The 21,827-nt window shown below is 46.0% G+C and overlaps 1 protein-coding gene across 2 annotated transcripts in view; it reads left to right on the top strand.

Moving 5' to 3' along the window:
• The window catches only part of BACH2 (BTB domain and CNC homolog 2), a 361,717-nt gene that overhangs the window by 326,948 nt on the left and 12,942 nt on the right, over positions 1-21,827 (top strand). For both annotated transcript variants that reach the window (XM_019929440.3, XM_019929441.3), the window contains one exon: positions 9,712-11,304. In XM_019929440.3, the coding sequence (XP_019784999.2) occupies positions 9,712-11,304 (1,593 nt within the window). The remainder of the gene's footprint in view (positions 1-9,711; positions 11,305-21,827) is intronic.

Genomic DNA, 21,827 nt, shown 5'->3' with positions numbered 1-21,827 from the left:
GAGGGGAGAGGGTCATTCAGATGGAAAATAGGTAATTTTTTTAAATCGTTTTGAAAATAATTTTCTGTTGGAGGTGGTTTTTGAAATGAAACTGTAAACCTAGATGCAGGTTTTACTACATTACCAGTGAGTGGGTTGCTTTTCACTTTCATTTTACACTGAAAAACGTAAAAAGTTACTACTATCTTATACCTATTTTAAGATCTACAGTTATACTGAAATTGAATTTTTAAAAATTACTCCATGAGCTTCATTATATAATCTTTCAGAAGAGAGACTTTCTGTTTTCACTGTATGCTTTTAGAGTAAATATGAATACAGTACCTTACATTTGAATCACATAGGACTTTTGCCCATCGCTTACCTGGAAATATAACCATCTGTAGCTGAATGAGAAAATAATTAAGGCCACACATGAAGGAGTGAGATGAGGGGCAAAATCACCGGGGTGAAATGAAGGTTCCACGGGGCCAAGGTGTTGCCAGTTCCCAGGAAAGACGATAATGAATGCTTGCTTCCCCTTCCCTTTTCTCATCAACCTGAGACAACCAAATACCTCAGGGGCAGTTCCGGCTGTTACGTAGCCTCATGATAATTCTGAGCCAGCTGACACAGGCAGGGGCCACGTGACTTGCCCCCTAAACATCAGCTTTATCAGGCTGCCTTTCTCATTTGGAACAAAGCTTTGGTCCCACGTGGCTCCCCGCCAGAAAGGCGTTTCTGCTTTGATGCCTCCCAGATTCCAAGAAATGAAGCTGCTGATTTATCAAATTCCTATGCGATAGAAGAGCTCCCTAGATTTACGAGGTTTTACCAGGCAGGAAAGGGACTTAGCACTTTTAGCTTCATTCTTTGGGAGAAATCTAGACGCTGAATCTGAATCATGTAAATAACGATAGAACCAAATGTGAGATTCACCCTTCTTCCTACCCGGGAAGTACCACATTCAGTTGGCCAGACTTCTTTGGATAGAGCTGTATAAAAGTGAATGTTTTAGAGAGTGCAATAAAACTTGAAATATGAAATATCATTCCTTTTCTGGTTTACTTCAGAGAGACAGCAACTGGTATGAAAGGAGCAGGAGAGTTGAACTCTGCAGTCAGAAGGCTTGAGTTGAAGCCCTGGCTGACCAGACACGTGACTTTGGGACGATCCCTTCACCTTTCTGAGCTTTCTGGGCTTCACCTCATTTGGCTTCGTTGTCTGTAAAATGGATGAGGACTGAGTCAGGGAAACAGAAACCATGACAGGTGTTTCAAATAGAGGGGGTGTAAGACAGCGAATTGGTTACACAGGTGCTGGGAAACTGAAAGAACAGGAAGTGGAAGGAGACTTAACCCAGTGATTAATGATGGACAGAAGCAGCTCTCATTCCCCGGGGCTGGAGGGCTAAAAGGGACCTCTGAGCATGCAGGAGGGGCTGCACCTGGGGAGAAGACCACCACTTCCAGACACCCCACCAGGGAAGGACAGAGAAAGAGAACAAGAAATGGGAACCACAGCTTCCTTCCTCCTACCTCTGATCTCCCACCAGTGCCCCCTATTGGCAGAGTAAATCACCTGACAAAGGAGGCTGGGAAACAAAGTTTAAAAACTCCCAGGCTTGGGGCTTCCCTGGTGGCGCAGTGGTTGAGAGTCCGCCTGCCAATGCAGGGGACACGGGTTCGTGCCCCGGTCCGGGAAGATCCCACATGCCGCGGAGCGGCTGGGCCCGTGAGCCATGGCCGCTGAGCCTGTGCGTCCGGAGCCTTTGCTCCGCAATGGGAGAGGCCACAACAGTGAGAGGCCCGCGTACCGCAAAAAAAAAAAAAAAAACCACTCCCAGCCTCAGGGGCTTCCCTGGTGGTCCAGGGGATAAGACTCTGAGCTCCCAGTTCAGGGGACCTGGGTTCGATCCCTCGTCAGGGAACTAGATCCTGCATGCATGCCACAACTAAGAAGTCTGCGTGCTACAACTAAAAGATCCTGCATGCCACGATGAAGATCCCACATGCTGCAACTAAGGCCTGGCATAGCCTAAATAAATAAATAAATATTAAATTTTTTTTTTAATTTAATAAATAAAAAAATAAAAACTCCCAGCTTCAGCATTAGAAAGGGGAACATTAGGAGAGTGGGTATGACATATAGGAGAGTTGCTGAGAAAGTAAATCCTAGGGGTTCTTATCCCAAGGGGAATTTTTTTCTTTTTACTGTATCTATATGAGAAGATGGATGTTAGCTGAACCTGTTGTGGTAATCATATGTAAATCAAACCATCATGCGGTACACCTTAAACATATACAGGAATGTACGTCAATTATTTCTCAATAGAAGTGGGGAGGAAACAAAAGAAGAGTGGGGCATGAGGCTAAGAGACAAAACTGTCCTGTTACATTTGTATTAAACTAGTGCTACTTTAGTTCATAGATAGGCAGAGAAGGATATATAGATAGATTTGGTTCTGATCTAACAGTTTTTGAATAATTTTTTGTTAAAGTTTTTTTAGTTAAAAAAGTTTGTATTAGTTCATGATTTAGGAAAACTACCAGATGTATGTTTCTGCAAACCCTTGTGACAGAAGAAATCATAGCGGCAACGTGGATTATTATAGGATCCTTCCTCAGGAGTTCCTGGATCTGTGAACTGACTCGAGTGTGGGATGATGACTCTATCACAGAGACTCAAGCAGGGCTTTGTCCACTTAACCTACATGATTTTCTTTTTTTTTTCACCAACCAAAAAGTACCTTCGTGGCCTGACTATGTATTTCAGTCCAAGATACTCATGGTCTTGCCAGTCACCGCTGACCTACACTGCTGATCCCAGTAGCTGTGCCAGCTAGCCTGTGGAGTTTCACTCAATTGGAGTTCACTGGCTCTACCCTAGGATGCCATCACCCCACTGAGATCAGGGAGCAGAGCCCATTTCAACTGCAGGGCATAGGTAGCAAATGTGTGTCGACAAGGCCAGATTCAAGGGCTTACGACCTATGCAATTGCCTACGGTCCCCTGCTCAGAAGGACCCTGTCGTCATCTTCAAGTTCTGAATCTCCAAGCAAGAGGACCACCTTTCCACTTTCCACTGGATCCTGCAAATCATGTAGCCAGTCCTGGTGCTGGGAGTTGTGATTAGAGGCCCAGGAAGGGCCTCACTGAGAAAGTAGCGTTTGAGGAAGAGCCTGAAGGAGATGAGGGAGTGAGCCAGGCCCTTCTTTGACTTATTCTAATGAACTTCAACTCAGCCTTCAATACTTGGGGCAAAGGTCACCACTTCCAGGAAGGCTACGCTGACACTCTTAGGAGTTACTACCCCCAGCTTGGTCCTGCCTTAGCACCCTGCAAATACCTGTTACATACTTCGATTACATTGTAGACCTTTGTGTTGAACATCTGTCTCTCTGGTCACCCTCTTAGTTCCTTGGAAAAGGAGACTATATATTATTCATTTTTGTAATAACAGCAATAATAATAGCTCTTACTCAATGCTAGAAGCTATTCCATAGGTTTTACTACAAGGCAGGCACTGTTGGTCTTACAGTTGGAGAAACTGAAGCACAGAAAGATTAAGTAAGAAGCCCAAGTTACCCAGCTGGTACATCATAGAGCTGGAATTGGAATCCAAGAAAGCTGGTGCCCTCAGATGTCACACAGTGCACCAGTGCCCAGTCAGTGCCCAGAACATGGTTGGTGAAGGAATGAGTAAACAAAAAATAGTAATGACTGAATGATCACATAGAGAATCTCGGGGACATATTTACAAAAAAGAGAGGAACTTTGTATTGTGGCTGCAAACCCAAATTCAAGCCTGCACAGGGGAGAAAAGACACTTAAGTTCATGCTTTTAAGCCACATTCACTAACACAAATTTTTTTTAAACCCACTGCATGAAATTATATACTTGTACATATAATCAACTTGCTTTAGGTTTTGTATTGTTCCTTTAGGAATGGAAACAGGTTGTTTGGTCTGGCTCTATCATTGACTAAAACTAGTACCAAAATAACCAGGAGCTTTGTTGAAATAGTGAGATTAACTTAACAAATACGTCCCGAATATAGTATGCTTATAGAGCATGCTGCTTTGGGGAGAAACAAGTGATAATATGGATATTAATTATAGAAAATTAAGATTGGAAGCGATGCCTCATCGCTAAGTCAGTCTTCAGCCTGCAGAATGGGATGCAGTGCACTGTGGAGGTGGAAGGGAGGAGTGAGTTGTCACTGGTGCTGTTTTCTTTATTTGACAAGTGCCTTGCTGTGCAAATACGACCCAAGTCAGTGTTTTCAAAAGCCCTTCGGCATAGCTTTGTTGCCTCCTCTCGCCTGCTCCAGCAGTGTAGGAGAGATCCAGCTCCATTAGGACATGATGTTGCTAAAAATAAAAGATTCCGTGTTTTGTAAGGCTGTGATTATGGGACCTTGAGCAGCGTGCCACCCCTCTCCTGGGGCGCAGTCCCCAGATCTCCTGACCCATCACATCAGGCTCGGGTAGATGGGCTCAGTGCTGCAGCCATGAATATACACTGCCGGAACCAGCAGAGAAGACCTTCATCACATGGCTTGAGTAGAAAATGCTGTTCCAAGTCTTAGAAATATTCCCAAACCCTGTTTTCAGTTTATGCCTGAAGCCCAGATGCCTGATCCCTGTAATAATCCAGAGTGAAAAACTGTTAGAAGTTTCCTTTCACAAGCTCTGTCCAGCAGCACACGGACCACGTCCTGAGGGAGTGAGCTCCCCGGCTCTGCAAACAGCACCCAAGCGTGCCCTCTGCCAGCTGCGTTTTCATCATTTCATCTTCCTTTCTTCCACAGCAGAGAGATGATACATCAGAACCCAAGGGAACAAAGGGTGGAGGGTCATAGTTTCAGTGGGTCAGATTTTCAACCCATGAGTGGCACGTGGACTCACACCACAGTGCACGAGTCTGGTAGTCTGACCTTGTTTCTTTCAGGCCCTAAACCCAAAGGTCAGAGCCACTCGCCTTGTGTGTGCCGAATGCTGGATGAGGTCACCGCCTCCTTGGGAGCAGCCAGAGAGCGAGGTGGGATTACTTCCTGACCTCTCACGGGTCTTAGTCCCCCAGGGCACCCTCCATTCTGCCCAGTACATGAGCCAGTCTCATCTGTAGCACAATGTATACTGCACATTATGGAACCATAATGTGATGAAAAAAACACTCTTCAGAATGATTCGACCAAAAGATTCCATTCAAAATGCAAGACTATTATCCCAGGTGCCCCTAATACTGTATTTTGCATTTGTTTATCATTCCTTTAGGCCATTCCTGACCGGTGATTTTTAGCCTAGGTATGTCTGCTTCCCTGAGAGCAGTGGAACACAGCTCCATTAATACCAGTGAGCTGGGACTGGCTTGCTATTTCTCATCACTTCATTCCACTGTAACTTGATGATCATTACCTTTTTTTATTTATTTATTTATTTTATTTTTGCTGTGTTGGGTCTTCGTTTCTGTGCAAGGGCTTTCTCTAGTTATGGCAAGCGGGGGCCACTCTTCATCGCGGTGCGCAGGCCTCTCACTATCGCGGCCTCTCTTGTTGCAGAGCACAGGCTCCAGACGCGCAGGCTCAGTAGTTGTGGCTCACGGGCCTAGTTGCTCCGCGGCATGTGGGATCCTCCCAGACCAGGGCTCGAACCCGTGTCCCCTGCATCGGCAGGCAGATTCTCAACCACTGCACCACCAGGGAAGCCCCGATCATTACCTTCTTAAATAACATTGTTATGGGTCATTAGTTTTGTGGGTGATTCTCCATCTCCTACCCCCTCTTATTTTTCCCATTATCAGAGCCTTACTTGTTACAAACAGAAAGTAAATAACCACGGAGGCTTGTGGACCCAGTTTCATACACATGCAGGTTCACGCCGGTACCTGGATATTTGCTTTCTGAGTACGTGAGCTTAAATGATTCCGCAAAATGGAAAGACAGTGCAAGCTACTCAAGATGGAGGCTAAACCAATATTTAGAAAGCCACTGCCTATTTTAACACTGGCCTGCACGTGTGATGGGCACCCACTTTCTGTTTTGTGTATTTGGAGCTATTTCAACTGGGCTGAAATGCACCAGAGATGGGTTCCTGGAAGGGACAGTAGTGGCAGTTCAGAAGGTACCCATTGTATCAAAGCAACCCTTGACCCCGATCGGACCCAGTCGGGGGCAATTCAGTACACTCCAGGTGTCCTGCTTACAAGTCCCTGCTTCAAGGGATCCCACAGACTTCAGCAGTGTCCTCTTCTCCTGAACTGGTCAGGATTTCTTAGTTGACAACTGATCATGTCATCTTGCCTTTCCATTGTTGATTTACGTGGTTCCTGAAAATTAACTTATTGTTCTTATCTCCTCTTCAAAGCTAAATTGTAGGTTTCTTGAGCACAAGGCTGAGTCTTGTACTTAACCATTTTCCATAGCACTTAGGTTGAAATCCCAACTCTCTACTTACTAGCTCTAGGACCTTGGACGCACTCCTTCACCTCCTTGCTTCTCAGTTTCCTTGTCTACAAAATAGCGGCAATGATGCCTGCCTTCCAGTGCGTTAGGAGAACCAGCTAGCACGGTGCTGGGCACTAGCGGGAGCTTGGTGAATAGTAACTGACTCTCTAGACAAAGCCCTGCGCGCAGAAGCTGAGCAAAATTTAGCAGAATTAAATGTGATGAAGCATGGTTTAAACTCGCAGAAGGGAAGAGCTAATTATGGACTCTTGAAATTCCATGGTGAGGACACCGTTTTCTCTGACCTGGGATTGAATGACATTTTACGACCCTGTTTTTATTCATGACTCGTTCATGACCATGTGACGATCATTTCAAGCTCATCATGTCTCCTGAGCCCCCAGAGGATCAATGAACTGATTTGGGATGTGGAGACTGTGCTTATTGGCATCCTTGGACCCACTCATACATTTAAGTATTAGCTTGGCCCTGAGCGGAGAAGCTTTCTGCAGCTCCTTGCTGCCATGAGGCAGGTGGTGATGCCCAGGACTGCTCTAGTGATCCTCAAGCGTGTCCCTTAGCTTCTTTAGCAATTTTCTTTAAAAGCAGCCATAGCGGGGGATAGTGGTACAGCTTACTGAGACTGCATCAAAATAAAAAAGAAATGGGGATGAGAGTATGAGGAGGACTGTATAAAAAAAAACATAAATAGCATCAAGATGAGTTTCCCCGATTTCCCGTATAACGAGCGCATCTGCCAAAACTCAAGATGTGGGACTTCCCTGGTGGCGCAGTGGTTGAGAGTCCGCCTGCCGATGCAGGGGACACGGGTTCGTGCCCCGGTCCGGGAGGATCCCACATGCCGCGGAGCGGCTGGGCCCGTGAGCCATGGCCGCTGAGCCTGCGCGTCCGGAGCCTGTGCTCCGCAACGGGAGAGGCCGCAACAGTGAGAGGCTCGTGTACCGCAAAAAAAAACAGCAACAACAACAAAAACTCAAGATGTGTATTATCCACTCTACAATTGGCAGATTGCCTAGGGGCGGAGCAGAAGATGCTTACTGCTGGAGGGGTCAGCTCTGCCTTGATTCTGCCATTTTCTCTTTGTGGTGGAGCCATGCTACAGTGAAGAAATGGGTCCTGTGACATTGTCATCAACCTTCTTTGGTTACTTATCAATATGCACTTCCTTACCTTACACTCCCTTTTATAGGTTCCTGGGAGAAAAGTACATTAAAAAGACATTTGCTGAATCTATTGCCATGTCAGCTTAGTAAAACGAAAGTGTAGGTCAGGTGAACTCCCTTTCAATATAGGTGCTAGGGGACGTGACAGATAAGCGCCCCTGCCTGCCATTGATTAATTGGTGTAGTTTGTTGGTTTACACAGTGCCTTGCTTCAAAAGTAATTTGAGACAGCACTCACCGAGCAGAGTGTGTTGTCACCTTCTGGACACTATAGTTGTATGTTAGGGACACAGTTAGACTTCAGACATATTCAGTAATATACAAGCTTTTATCAGATGTTTAGAGACCCTCCTTAGGTGCAGGGTTACAAAGAGAAGTGAAACAATCCCTCATCTGAAGAAGCTTTGCTGTCTACTGGTAGAAACGGACACAATTAAGTACAATAAGAGGGAGATGGCAATGATTGCCCTTGTAGAACTACAATGTGGGTCTTGCAGTCATGGGTTCTTGTTGTGGGTTTTTTTTTTTAAACCAAACATCTCAGGACTCAGTATCTGATGGAGAATTTTTTTTTGAATTGTATTTAAAGTACTTCAAAAATATTAACAATTAAAATTCCATTCAGCTATGTATCTAAGAAATTTCCCTTACTAGGCATTCCCTTAGAATGCAGTGATATAAAATGAGCACTGCCCTTGGGGAAGGCATATGGGGGCTGAGAGGATGGTGTCATTCGCTCTCTAAGCAGTTTGCAGAGGGCTCCCAGAAGAGTTGATGTCTGCGTTGAATCTTGAACAGCAGATATAGGTCCTCACAAGAGTTTGGGCTCTGCGTGCTGTCCTGAATTCAATCCACGTGGCAGTCAGCTCCAAAGCCTGCGGGTTCGTCTCGCTCTGCACTTATTCCCCTAGCAGATATTTTTTAGTCACTGCTACTGTAGCTTCCAGCAAGGACCCCATGACCTCTGCTTTCATTTGTTTTGTACACATGATTCATGGACCTGCCTCCCCTCCCTTCCTTATAGGGTCAGCAGTGCTTGCAAGAACGTAGAGGATGCGTGGGTTTTGTGTATAGGGTAAGGAAGCCTGCCCTGAACACCAGGCAAGTTTAATCCATTTTCATTCGAAAGAACAACTGGCCTTGGGCAACGTATTTCTAATGGTCTAAGTCATTCAGCGTGTGTGTGCGTGCAGGCATGCGCGTGTACACAAGCTGTGCATAAATAGCACGTTTCCAATCTGCGGAAAATGTGTAATGGGACAAGCGGCACATGACAGTAGGCTCAGCCCCTGAAGATTTACCAGGAAAGAAGACAGCTGCGTGGCAAAGCTGCTGCTTATAATTAGGGAAGGAGTTGCCCATGTCCTGTGCCATTCAACAACTTCAGCCATTTAAATGACAGCCGGCTTGTTTAGCTCTAACCACCCTCCACCCTTTTTAGGGGCCAGGAGTTAATTTCTTTTTGAGAACGCTGCTTTGGACTGTCATCTCTAGTATCATTGTAAGATGGGATATGACGTGATGACTGGAACATCTCAACTAGCAACCATGATTGAGCAAAAACCAGGAGTTGCTTTCAACATCTCTTTTTAACTTTGTGAGGGAAAAACTATTTTCAAAACCCCGTGGACTTTCCGGTTTCTAACAGGGCCATATTGCTAGTTCTGCAGTTGACGAGAAAACTATAATGCTTTCTTTGGCTCGAGTGAGCTGTGAGAAGTATCACAGCACTCCTGACGTACAGTGGCTCTCAACAGGATGGATGGGGAGGGAAATTAATAGGCTTCCCATTGTTACCGTGCATTTTTGCCAGGATATTTCATTAGTGTAAACACTGAACCCACTGTCATCTTGTTTAGCCACTTGACCCTGATGATTTTCAATTCTGTGTGTCGTGATGAGTAGAGCACTGGCATGCACGAGACAGGCCCTAATTACTGGAAGCAGAATCACTGCTGACCCAGGACGAGATTAATTGCTCCTTTGCAGTCTTTATCCTGGGACATTAGCGCTGTCTGGTTATCTTGCTTCAGCTGAGGGATTCGGGACAATAGCAGTGCTGATGGTAACGGTCGGCAATTCCCCTGTTTGTTTTGCAGGTCACGGCCAGGGGGTTTGGGCCGCTGTTGCAGTTCGCCTACACCGCCAAGCTGTTACTCAGCAGAGAAAACATCCGCGAGGTCATCCGCTGTGCCGAGTTCCTGCGCATGCACAACCTGGAGGACTCCTGCTTCAGCTTCCTGCAGACCCAGCTCCTGAACAGCGAGGATGGCCTGTTTGTGTGCCGAAAGGACGGTGCGTGCCAGCGCCCGCACGAGGACCGTGAGAACAGCGCCGGAGAAGAAGAGGAGGAGGAGACGATGGATTCGGAGACGGCCAAGATGGCTTGCCCCAGGGACCAGATGCTTCCAGACCCCATCAGCTTTGAGGCCACTGCCATCCCAGTAGCAGAGAAGGAAGAAGTTTTGCTGCCGGAGTCCGACGTGCCCGCGGACACCAAGGAGAGCGCGGCAAAGGACGCATTAACGCAGTACCCCAGATACAAGAAATACCAGCTTGCATGTACCAAGAATGTCTATAACGCATCATCACACAGTACCTCAGGTTTTGCAAGCACATTCGGTGAAGAGAACTCTGGCAACAGCCTCAAGCCGGGGCTTGCCATGGGGCAGATTAAAAGCGAGCCGCCCAGCGAAGAGAACGAAGAAGAGAGCATCACGCTCTGCCTGTCTGGAGATGAGCCTGACGTCAGAGACAGAGCCGGGGACGTGGAAATGGACCGGAAACAGCCCCGCCCCGCCCCCGCGCCCGCCCCCGCCCCCCCTGCCGGGGCCGCCTGCCTGGAGAGGTCCAGGGGCGCGTCCTCCCCCTCCTGCTTAAGGTCTCTGTTCAGCCTAACAAAAAGTGTGGAGTTGTCCGGCCTGCCCGGTACCTCTCAGCAGCACTTTGCCAGGAGTTCCGCGTGCCCTTTTGACAAGGGGATCACTCAGGGTGACCTTAAAAGTGACTACGCCCCTTTCCCAGGGAATTACGGACAGCCCCACATGGGCCAGAAGGACGCGTCCAGCTTCACAGTGGGGTCGCCCCTCAAGGGGCCTGGGTTGGAGGCGCTCTGTAAGCAGGAAGGAGAGCTGGACCGGAGAAGTGTGATCTTCTCCTCCAGCGCTTGTGACCAAGTGAGCACCGCGGCGCACTCGTACTCTGGGGTAAGCGGTTTGGACAAAGACCTCTCCGAGCCGGTGCCAAAGGGCCTGTGGGTGGGGACTGGCCAGTCCCTCCCCAGCTCACAGGCCTACCCTCACGGTGGGCTGATGGCTGAACACTTGCCAGGAAGGATGCGGCCCAACACCAGCTGCCCGGTGCCAATCAAAGTCTGCCCTCGCTCGCCCCCGTTGGAGGCCAGGACTCGGACTTCGAGTTCGTGTTCCTCCTACTCGTACGCCGAGGACGGGAGCGGGGGCTCACCCTGCAGCCTGCCTCTCTGCGAGTTCTCCTCCTCGCCCTGTTCCCAGGGAGCCAGATTCCTGGCCACAGAACATCAGGAACCAGGCCTGATGGGAGATGGAATGTACAACCAAGTCCGACCCCAGATTAAATGTGAGCAGTCTTACGGCACCAACTCCAGCGACGAATCCGGATCGTTCTCCGAAGCAGACAGTGAGTCGTGTCCTGTGCAGGACAGGGGCCAGGAGGTAGGGAACCCGACTAAATTCAAGCATGTGATCCACCCTCAGTCCTTTATCTGGACTCTCCCTGCCCCCCACCACTGCCAGGTTGTTCTTGTTTGTCAAGATTAAAGGTTACAGTAAAGGGACTGTCTCCCTCATCCGCAGAGGCAGGAGGCTTCCAGGCGATTCCAAATTAACCACTTTGTCCTAGAAAGCACTTGAAATTTGATCGAGATTTCAGTACTCAACAAGCAGAGGCAAAGTGCCTAGTGAAAACAGTCAGTCTAATGCCTGAAAGCGTGCGCAGGCGCTCCCGATCCCCGCCCCCCTCTCCTTCCCGTCCGTCTGCTTTGAAAGGATGCCATACCCCTCACCCTCATCCTTGCCCCTGGCCTCTTCAGTGTGAAGGAAAATATAGAATCGCTTTCAAACCTGACTGGTTGAAACTAGAGAGATCCACACTAAACAGGTGCTTTCCCGGCACCTTTAAGTTTCCTTGTCAGATGGGACTCTGGAGCCATCCCTTGTCCATTCATTTCGAAGCAGGTGATGGACAGCTCATCATCTGTCCCAGTCCCAGTGTCACCGAAGAAGCACCCTTGTCAGTCACTCATAGCTGTATAATGTGTCATTTCCCAAGCTCCCCACAGATGGTGAGAGTCATTTTTAGGAACAGTGGGGTTGAGTAGCGGTTTCTGTCCACCCTGAAAGCAAAGTACTTTCTAGATAAAAATTCCCAAAGGCTCCATCTACGTCTTCCCAATGCTGGGAGAGGAAGCAGGAGCAACGCCAGCCACATCGTGAGGAAGACTCACGTGGCCAAGGAGAGAAAGAATAGACGCCCTCAGATGTCCCCCCTTCCCCTGTAACATGAGAGGCCCCCGGAAAGATCTGGGGGTGTCTGTGTCACGATCTGGCGTAGTCTTGCTGATCGACAAGGAACCAACCTGAGACTGCCACCTGTGTCTCAGACCTGCCTCCGGAGCAGGACAGAGCGAGCCCAGTGAGAAGTCCCTCCCGAGGGCTGCTTCTCCGAAAAACACAGGAGGAAATGAAGCGTGGCCCTCATCATGCCAGTGCCCTCCACCCGCGTCTGCACTCCCTGGTTATTAGCCTCTAGTGAAGCAGGGATGTTAACCCAACCAGACAGCAGAAATGCCACCCAGGGTGAGGTGGGTTTTCACAGAGCCACGTGCGGTTTATTCAGCCTCTGCGAGGTTGGCGAGGAGCACATGAAGATTTTAGATCGGGCATGTTTTGAAAATAGATTCCAAAACTTCCTGTGCCAACTACAGAAGTGCCCTGTGGTCACTTCCTCGTTTTCTGGCTAGCCCAGTCCCCGCTCTTCTGTTACTGCCTGGCAAAGATGGAAAAAGAAACATACTGAAAGGATTTAATTTAGCTAAAAGTCATTAAAAAGGAAATTTGAATGGGAAACTATTGCTATTTGAATACACTGTATCCCCTCAGGTTTGGGATGGAGGGTTGGGCTCAGTGCCCCGAGCCAGACTCACATCTGTGTCATCACATCTGTGTCCCTGACCTGAGAGGATTGAGGTTTCGTGAGAACAGTGAAAGGCTGTGCGTTCTCTTTCCTCACTCATTTCTTTCCGTCTGATCACAACATTTAGGAGGTTTTCTTTTTTCCCTGAAATTACTCATAGGCACCCCTGATGCAGAAGCCCAGTCGCTGGGTCCATCGGCATAACGATTTCCCTTGCCAAGGATGTCTCCAGAAAAGGATAAATGCCTTTGAGTCTTTGTTTTCTTTATATCTCTCCCTTAAGAGGAGCCTCACCATTAACTAAAGGGAGTGTGCGTTTATGACATTTGCATGTTTAAGGACCTGTCAGTTTCAGATAAATCTCCTTTTGTCTCTCTAATGTCCCCAAAGAGAACTTAAAGTCACCTCTTGGAACTAAATGCTGCCAACAAGAGCACATGTGTCTTTCCTGTGTTCAGGCCTTATCACTTGTCTACCTTAGACCTTTTCAGTTTTAAATGAATCGATGAAAAGGAAAAATCGGAGCTTCCTTGGCGGTCCAGTGTTTAGGGCTCTGCGCGTCCACTGCAGGGGGCGCAGGTTCGATCCCTGGTTGGGGTGGGTGGGGAGGGAAAAAAAAGAACAGGAAGAACCATTCAACCTATAAAATAGTCATGAACAGGACTAGTCTCCCCTCAAAAAATACCGCTGTTTTCAAAAATATTTTTATTTTCACTTTTAAAAAATAGATCTGTTCTTTGCATTTCTAAACAGTCTCGAAAGAAGAGACATTTTCCAAATTTCTGTGTCATTTCGGGAATCACATTTAGCCCCTCTCGGTAGTACATTTTGGGTAGGATTGTTATAGTGAAGCTAAGGTTTTTTCCCAATTTGACCTTTTAGTTTTCCTAAAGTAGAGATTAGGTTTTGCAAGAACTGTCTCAGGGACTTAGCATGACTGTTCCTCTTTGAGTTAATACTTTGCTTTGGGGAGTTTCTTTGACCCAGTGGAAGTGTGGTCTCCAGTAATAACACTGAAGGCAAACCCTTCACAAAGTGAATCATAACTGATCCAGAAGCCAACATCTCCTGGGCTGATTCTTCCCCGATCTGCTCTTGTGTAAGGTTCCAGGTGACTTCTCTTCCAAGTGAACCCCAAAGAGATGCCAGAGCCAGAAACCAAAAAAAGAGTTTCCAGGGGACTTCCCTGGCGGTCCAGTGGTTAAGATTCTGCGCTTCCACTGCAGGGGGCTCGGGTTCGATCCCTGGTCAGGGAACTAAGATCCCGCATGCCGTGCGGCATGGCCAAAAAATAAATAAAATTCAAAAAAGAAGAGTTTCCACCTCCAGCCAGCCACCTGTTCAGTACTTCAGACTGACGGGTCCTGGCTTCCTCCCAGTCTCCCTTCCTCTGTAAAGACCCAAAATGTTAGATCAAAAGAAAAGTGTTAACCTACCTTATATTCTGATTTCTAGTTACACCCTCTTAACTCTCCTATCTCGCCAGCATTGACTTCTCATCCTAACTATTCGCCAGCTTTGAGGAAAGTTTAAATAAGCACAATATTGTCCTTTATCAACAATCAGCTTTTTTAAGTTCCTTTTTAAAAATAATCAATCACAGCATACCCAGCCCCTAACATACCAAATTTAGCAGGCTTTCTCTGTGCCTACAGCAATATACAAACACACATTTGCATCTCCAGGGGTTTGGGTTTTATTTTAATACCATTTGCCATGTAATTACTAAGCAGCTTGCTTTTTGCACATAGCTGTCTACTGTGTACGTGCCTCTAGGTTAACCGTGTAGGGTTGACACATGCTTCTTTAATATCCCTGGTTCCCATAAATCACAATTGACTCATAAATCACCTATCAACAGACATTCCGGTTTCCAGTTTTTTCCCTCTTACAAACATTGGTGCAATAAACATTCTTGTGAACATGTTTAGTGGTGGTGCTTTTATTTTTGTGGGTTAGAGTCCCATAAATGGGTTAAAGGTTATACTCATTTGTTAAATACTACCTACCTACTTTCCCAAAAGGTTGTAGCAATTCACATATCCTTCAGCAACTTATGAGTGTCCATTGCCCCCTGTTCTTGCCAGTAGGAGTGGTCCCCAGTCCTTTTGTTTTTTGCCAATCTGATGGGCAAAACACGACTTCTCGTGAAGTTGATAACTTTCTTGTGTGTATTCGCCATTTTGTATTTCCTTTCCTGGACTTGCCATCTGTCCACTTTTTGGGTATGTTGTTTGACTTTAGTCAGTTTACAGGATCCTTAATCCTTAATATAGGAATATTAATCCTTTCTTATATTAATCCTATATCTTCTCCTTGTCTACTTTTTATAGTGTCTTTTTCCATTTAAAAAAAAATTAAGTTTTATGTAATCGAATTATCAATCTTTTTCTTTATGACTTCTGGGTTTGCTATTTTAATTAAAAAGTCAACTTGGGAATTTTTATTTATTTATTTATTTTTGGCTGCACAGCACGGCATGCGGGATCTTAGTTGCCCAACCAGGGATCAAACCCGTGCCCTCTGCAGTGGAAGCATGAAGTCCTAACCACTAGACCGCCAGGGAAGTCCCCAACTTGGGAATTTTTTTCTTCCAATGATGAAAAAATGGACAGGTCATATTAAGTGAAAAAGGTAACAAAGAGTATATATAACAAGGTCCCAGTTTACTTTGTAAAGAAACATAAATAATAAAAGCAGTATAGAGAATAAGACAAAATGGGAGGCAAAGTTGGCAAGAGGGAATACAGGGAAAGGTTAATTTCTATGTATTTCTGTAATGTTTGAATTCTGTATTCAAACAGATTCTTTATTCTGTATTCTTTATTCTGTATTCTCACACAGATTCTTTTCTTAAGTGAGATATAATTCATATACCATAAAATTCACTCTGTTAAAATGAACAGTTCAGTGGTTTTCAATGATTCACAAAGTTGTATGACCATCACCAGTGTCTAATCCCAGAATATTTTCATAACCCCCCCAAAAAACATAATATCCAGCAGCAATCACTTCTCATTGCCCTCTTCCCTTACCCCATGACGTTACTAAACTATCTTCTGTCTCTATAGATTGCCTAGTCTAGACATTTCATTTCAAAGGAATCTTACAATATTGGCCATTTGTGTGTGGCTTCTTTCATTTAGCACGTTTTCAAAGTTCCTCCTTGCCCTTGATGTACCCACCAGGTACATTATCATGTATCAGTTCTTCACTCCTTTTTATTGCTGAGTAATATTCCACTGTGTAGATATACCATTTTTGTTGATCCGTTCATCAGTTGAGGGACATTTAGGTTATTTCCACTTTGGGGCCATTATCAATTATTTGCTATGAGCATTTGTGTACAAGTTTCTTGTAGACATGTGTTTCAGTTCTCTTCGTTATATACCAAGGAGTGGAATTGCTAAATCCTATGATAACTCTATGTTTAGCATTCTGAGGAACTACTAGACTGTTTTCCAAGGTAACTGAACTATTTTACATTCCTACCAACAATGTATGAGGGATCCAATTTCTCTGCATCCTCATCAACATTTGTTACTGTCCATCTTTTTTATTGTAGCCATTCTAGTGGTGTAAAGTGATAGCTCATTGTGGTTTACAGGTTCGTTTTTAAATTTTGAAAATTATAGAAGAGTCATGAGCATTTGCCAAGTAGTAAGCATCTTAGTGAGATAGTTTTGTACCACAAGCATTAACTGTAGGTTTTAATAAAGAAGCACTAGGAAGACAGTTTATTTGCATAGTCAAAAGCATTGATTAATTGGACATGCTTTATTTATTTTATTTTTTTGGCTGTGTTGGGTCTTTGTTGCTGCGCGTGGGCTTTCTCTAGTTGCAGTGAGCGGGGGCTACTCTTTTGTTGCAGTGCACGGGCTCAGTAGTTGTGGCGCATGGGCTTAGTTGCTCCGCGGCACATGGTATCTTCCCTGGCCAGGGCTTGAACCCGTATTTCCTGCATTGGCAGGTGGATTCTTAACCACGGTGCCACCAGGGAAGTCCTGGACTTGCTTGATTAACATGCTTCATGTCAAGAGGGATGAAAGTGTATGACGGTGATGTGCGTACGTATACGTTAGTGTATGTGTCGGGGCAGGGAGAAATAATGTCCAGAGCAAACACAGAAATGTTTCAGAAGAGCCGTGTCTGACTCTATGTCTTCCACCCAAATGTTGGCTTCCAGACATATGTTGGATGTAAAATGTTTACAGTCGTTTTTGTGGTTTGTTGAATCAGGCATCTTTTTACAAGTAACTGTAGTTGGTCTGCTTAATATTTAGAAAGAAAACCTTGCTGGGCAGCATAGAAGTCAGCCATATTTCTAATTAAAACAATGTTTTCACGTTGTCTAGAAAGACTCTTAGCATCTGCAACTGCAAAGCTTATCGTATGACTGAAAGAAGAAACTATGTGACAAAGAAAGATAGGGCTGATAAACAGAAATACTAATACTCCACAACGACTACTAGTACTATTACTAATAATAATGGGACTTCCCTGGTGGTGCAGTGGATAGGACTCCACACTCCCAATGCCGGGGGCCTGGGTTCAATCCCTGGTCAGGGAACTAGATCCCACTTGCATGCCACAACTAAGAGTTTGCATGCCACAACTAAGGAGCCAGCGCAACCAAATAAATAAATAAATATTATAAATAAATAAATAAAAAGAATTCTCCCTTAAAAAATAATAATAATACTTCATAGTCATAAGGCAATTCAAACTTTTCAAAGCACTTTCTCCATCTATTATCCAGTTTTATTCTTCATAGCAATCCTCTCAGCTAAGTAGGGCAGATATTATCTCCCTCTGACTCCCAGATCCTCAAAGAACTTCAGGACAGAGAAGGAAAGACTTGCCTGAGATCACATAGCTAGGTAATTGCAGCATCACAACTAAATTCCAGGTGTCCTGTGTTTGTTTCAGAAACTGGATCATAAGAACAGAGGTTAGACGGACAGTTGTGCAGGAAGTGTGTCTTTGGCAGGGGAGATTTTGTCACTGGCATCTGCCCGGCACAGAGCTGGCCGTCGCCATTCCAACAGCACTAGAATTGTCAGCCCAATGGGCATCTTGCTTTGTCCCCAAGACAACTCATAGGGATCTGAGGGGCTTGTAAGAGCATAAATGTTAAAGGCTTTGGAGAGGTGACTGCACCATCCGGTCCTCAGGGTACTTGCTAAGGGATCCAACTTCTGTAGCTTCTACTCAACATCTAATAGTGAAACCAAGAAAGGAGATAGGAAAGAAGATTGACCACCAAGCTTCCGCTGGGATTTCTAGAGGAAAGAGGTGCTTTTTTTCGCCTTTTTCTACAACACCTGCGTCTCTGTCCTGCTTCACCAATAGCCCCCATCCAGCACACCAAAGACACCAGGTGAGTGAGATGTGTGTTGAGAGGCACGGTGAGGTGAGGTAGCCATTGTGCTGTCTGATTCCAACCCTGTAAAAAGGATACAGAGGAAACAAAGATCACGGGGAAGTTCACCAGAGCAGGAGAGTCATTGTTTGGGTGTGGAAATTTTATTCTCCTCTATTGTCTCATAATTGAATTTTCTGCTAGAAGTTATATATTTCTTGTACAATTTGTAAATGGTATTTTTGTTTTACTGGGAGAGAGGGGATGTGGTTTTGGCGGCAGCAACAGGGTAGTTGTTGGCAGGAGAGAGAAAGGGAGCAGCTGATTTCTGTCTGGTGAGAAAGAAGCACAAGCACCTGGGGTCCAGCCAGCAGCAGCCCCTGCTCGGGCCCCCAAGGAGGAATATTTAGGTTTCTTTCACTGTCCAGATGCCACAGCATCTTACCTTTTGTCAGCCCCTAGGGCCAGAGACCCCTCGGCACTGCAGGGACCACTCATTTCAGGGAGCTCCCAGGAGGTCTCATCCCCTTCTCTGGTCACTACCGAGCCAGCCAGGATGGGTACCGGCTGAAAACAGCTTCTGCCCTGTTCCTCCTGCTGTGCCCCAGAGAGAGGAGAGTGAGTACCGTGCTGGGGCCAGGATGACAGCAACAGAGCAGATTAGACAGGCTGAGGCTGCCCGACTCTCGGAGTGAGTCTCCACTGAGAACCCAAGCGGCGGCAAGCACCTGTCTAGAGAGACATCGGCGCCCCGGACCCCTCGGGCCTTTGCCCTTCTAAGCAGCCTGGCCAGCCTTCTGTGTCTCTACGCTGAGCCTCACTCGCGTGTGATTGCCGAATGGTGGTGGTGGTGATTGGCTGGACTCCCCATCTTCTCACCTCACTGTTTACAAGGGTCCCGGGAATGAAAACTAAGCTACCTCTGAGAAGTAAAGTCCTGGAGGAATCATTGGTTCTAAGAATTTGCCAGAAGAAAGGCAGGAGGGCCTCAGCCTTCTCAAGGTCCAAGGCCAAGTCACATTAGCTGACTTTTGAGCCCATCTGGGGACTATGTGGGTGCCTGCCAGCCTGGGGAAGGAATGTTCTCCCAGCTCCATAATGGGTCTGCGGCTGCCGTTCATCTCCGGGGAAGATGCCCATCAGCTTGGAACTTACTACCCTGAAATCAACAAATAGGTGTGGTGAGTTTCCCACTGTGCCTTTCCAAGAACAGTCAGGGGCTTCCCTTTGGTAGTTGGGGTAAGTCCTCCCTAGCTAGAAGGGTAGCAGCACCTTTTCGAAAGAAACAAGAGTAGCTGGGGTTTGGGCTTTTTTTTTTTTTTCTTCATGTGGAAGAAAGTGTATAGCTGACGATTTTCCTTTGACCTCTTTGCAAAGCAGCTTGAGTTGCAACAGCTCTGCTGAAATGTTATATGGCCTTTTGCTTCAAGGACTTTGAAACCAGCATTGTTGATTTTTCCTCTTTCCTGTCAACCTCGGTCCTGTTTCCGTAGTGTTTTATGTTTGCTGTCTGGAGGATTTAAAATACAGTAGCTCTTGGTATAGAAGGCCTTTTGACTTTCCCTGTGGCCTGAGCTATAGGTATATATTCTGTCTGAAAATAAGTAAACACACTGTAGAGCAGAAGCAGAATTGCTTTGTTGTCAGCAGAGGGGGAGACGCCACGAAGCCCGAAGTGCTGTAACCCCTGCTGTGCAAACAAGCCTCCTGCCTGGTGTGGAAACATCCGTGTCCCCAACAGACAGACCTCTGTGTTATTTAGGTACCATCCAGGATCTGAGTGTCTGTTTGTTATCCAAAGGGTATAAAAGGGAAATCAAACATTCTTTCATATCATTATAAGCCCTGTGCAAACACAGCCTGTGGACAAAGCCCTTTCCCGGGTCCATAAACAAGGAGCTGTTTGTCCTGACTGCCCATCATTAGCGGCCAAAGTAGGGCTGAGCCGAGCATGGTGTCATGTGCACTGTTGCGATTCTGCTCTCTTGGGCCAGAATTTGACAGGTGTCAGGGGACAGAGTTCGCCCTATGGAAGTTCAGTCAGAGCACCCACTGGGATCCTTCAGCAAATGCCATGTCTAACAGGCTCAGAGCTATGAAGTAACCTGACTAAGCCATTGCACCCAGCCGCAGGAAGGCAGATCTTTAGTAGGATTGCCTTTGTGCCTGGGGATTAACGAGCCACAAATGCCAGGATCCAGACCCATGTCTGCCTGCATCTGATGCAACCAAAGCAAAAGCCTGAGCTTACGATAAAATATCTCCCTCTCACTCCCCTGAACAACCCAGACATAACGCTGCAGCTTCTGAATAGTAACGAGGACCTGGTTTCTTCACCCCAAAATATTTTGATCAGTTAAGCCCAGACCTGCCAGTCTGATTCTCTGGTTACTGAAGTTCACTCGAGTCCACTTGTTCCGTCTTCTAGAGCTGTGTTGTCCAGTACAGGAGGCATACGTCACACGTGGCTACTGAGCCCTGGAAACGAGGCTCATCTGAATTGTAATGAACGCCCGAGTGTAAAATACACTTCGGATTTTGAAAATTTATTACCCCCCAAAAGGTGAAATATCTCAATAATTTTTAATGTTAATTACATGTTGAAAATATTTTAGCTCCATTGAGTTCAATTAAATATATTATTAAAATTAATTTCACCTGTTTCTTTTCACTTCCTTTAACGTGTCTAGTAGAAGATGTAAAAATCACACACGCAGCTCACGTTGTTTGCATTGGACAGCGCTGGCCTGGCTCCTGAAGGAAGTTTAGGTTTATAGTGCCATCTGCTGGTCCACCTAAAGCAGACGCTAGTGTAAGCGGGAGTTCAGCCGTCCGAGCAGGGAAACACTGTCTCTTGGCCAAGCAACATGCAATCTTCCTCTTCCAGAAGCTTCTGAGCAGGACCAGAACTGACCCCTCAAGTCTCTGCCTTGTCAGGAGTCTTTTTTTTTACTTTTTTATTTTATACTGGAGTATAGTTGATTAACTAACAATGTTGTGTTAGTTTCAGGTATACAACAAAGTGATTCAGTTATACATATACATGTATCTATTCTTTTTCAAATTCTTTTCTCAATTAGGTTGTTACAGAATATTGATCAGCGTTCCCTGTGCTATACAGTAGGTCCTTGTTAGTTATCCATTTTAAATATAGCAGTGTGTAGGGATTTCCCTGGTGGTCCAGTGAGTAAGGCTCTGCGCTCCCAGTGCAGAGGGCCTGGGTTTGATCCCTGGTCAGGGAACTAGATCCCACATGCGTGCCGCAACTAAGAGACCTGGCGCAGCCAAAGTAAATAAAATTCTTTTTTTAAAAAAAAAATAAATATATAAATAGAGCAGAGTGTATATGTCAATCCCAAACTCCATAACTATCCCTCCCCTCCACCCTTCCCCACTGGTAACCATAAGTTCAGTCTCTAAGTCCTCGTCAGTAGTCCTGAAGAGGGCGATAGCAGACTGATGGAAGGTGCAGGCCTGTGTTCTCTACCTTGTGGGTGCTGAGGAAGCCCACAAGAACAGCAGTTCTTTTCCTAAGAAAGATTTCAAACTGCCACAGGGTTGTAAAGAAGCATGTGACAGAATATAAGGAGAACATAGATCCATCTCTTAAAAGACTAGTGTCCTCTCTTTGGATGACGCTTACCTGCCTTGATTTGTCAAGAGCTTGAAAGTAGGACTCTT

The sequence above is a fragment of the Tursiops truncatus genome, chromosome 12, assembly GCF_011762595.2.
Source record: "Tursiops truncatus isolate mTurTru1 chromosome 12, mTurTru1.mat.Y, whole genome shotgun sequence".
Lineage (NCBI taxonomy): Eukaryota > Metazoa > Chordata > Mammalia > Artiodactyla > Delphinidae > Tursiops > Tursiops truncatus.
Note: the sequence above shows the minus strand (reverse complement) of the source record. Positions and strands in the feature narration are given on the sequence as shown.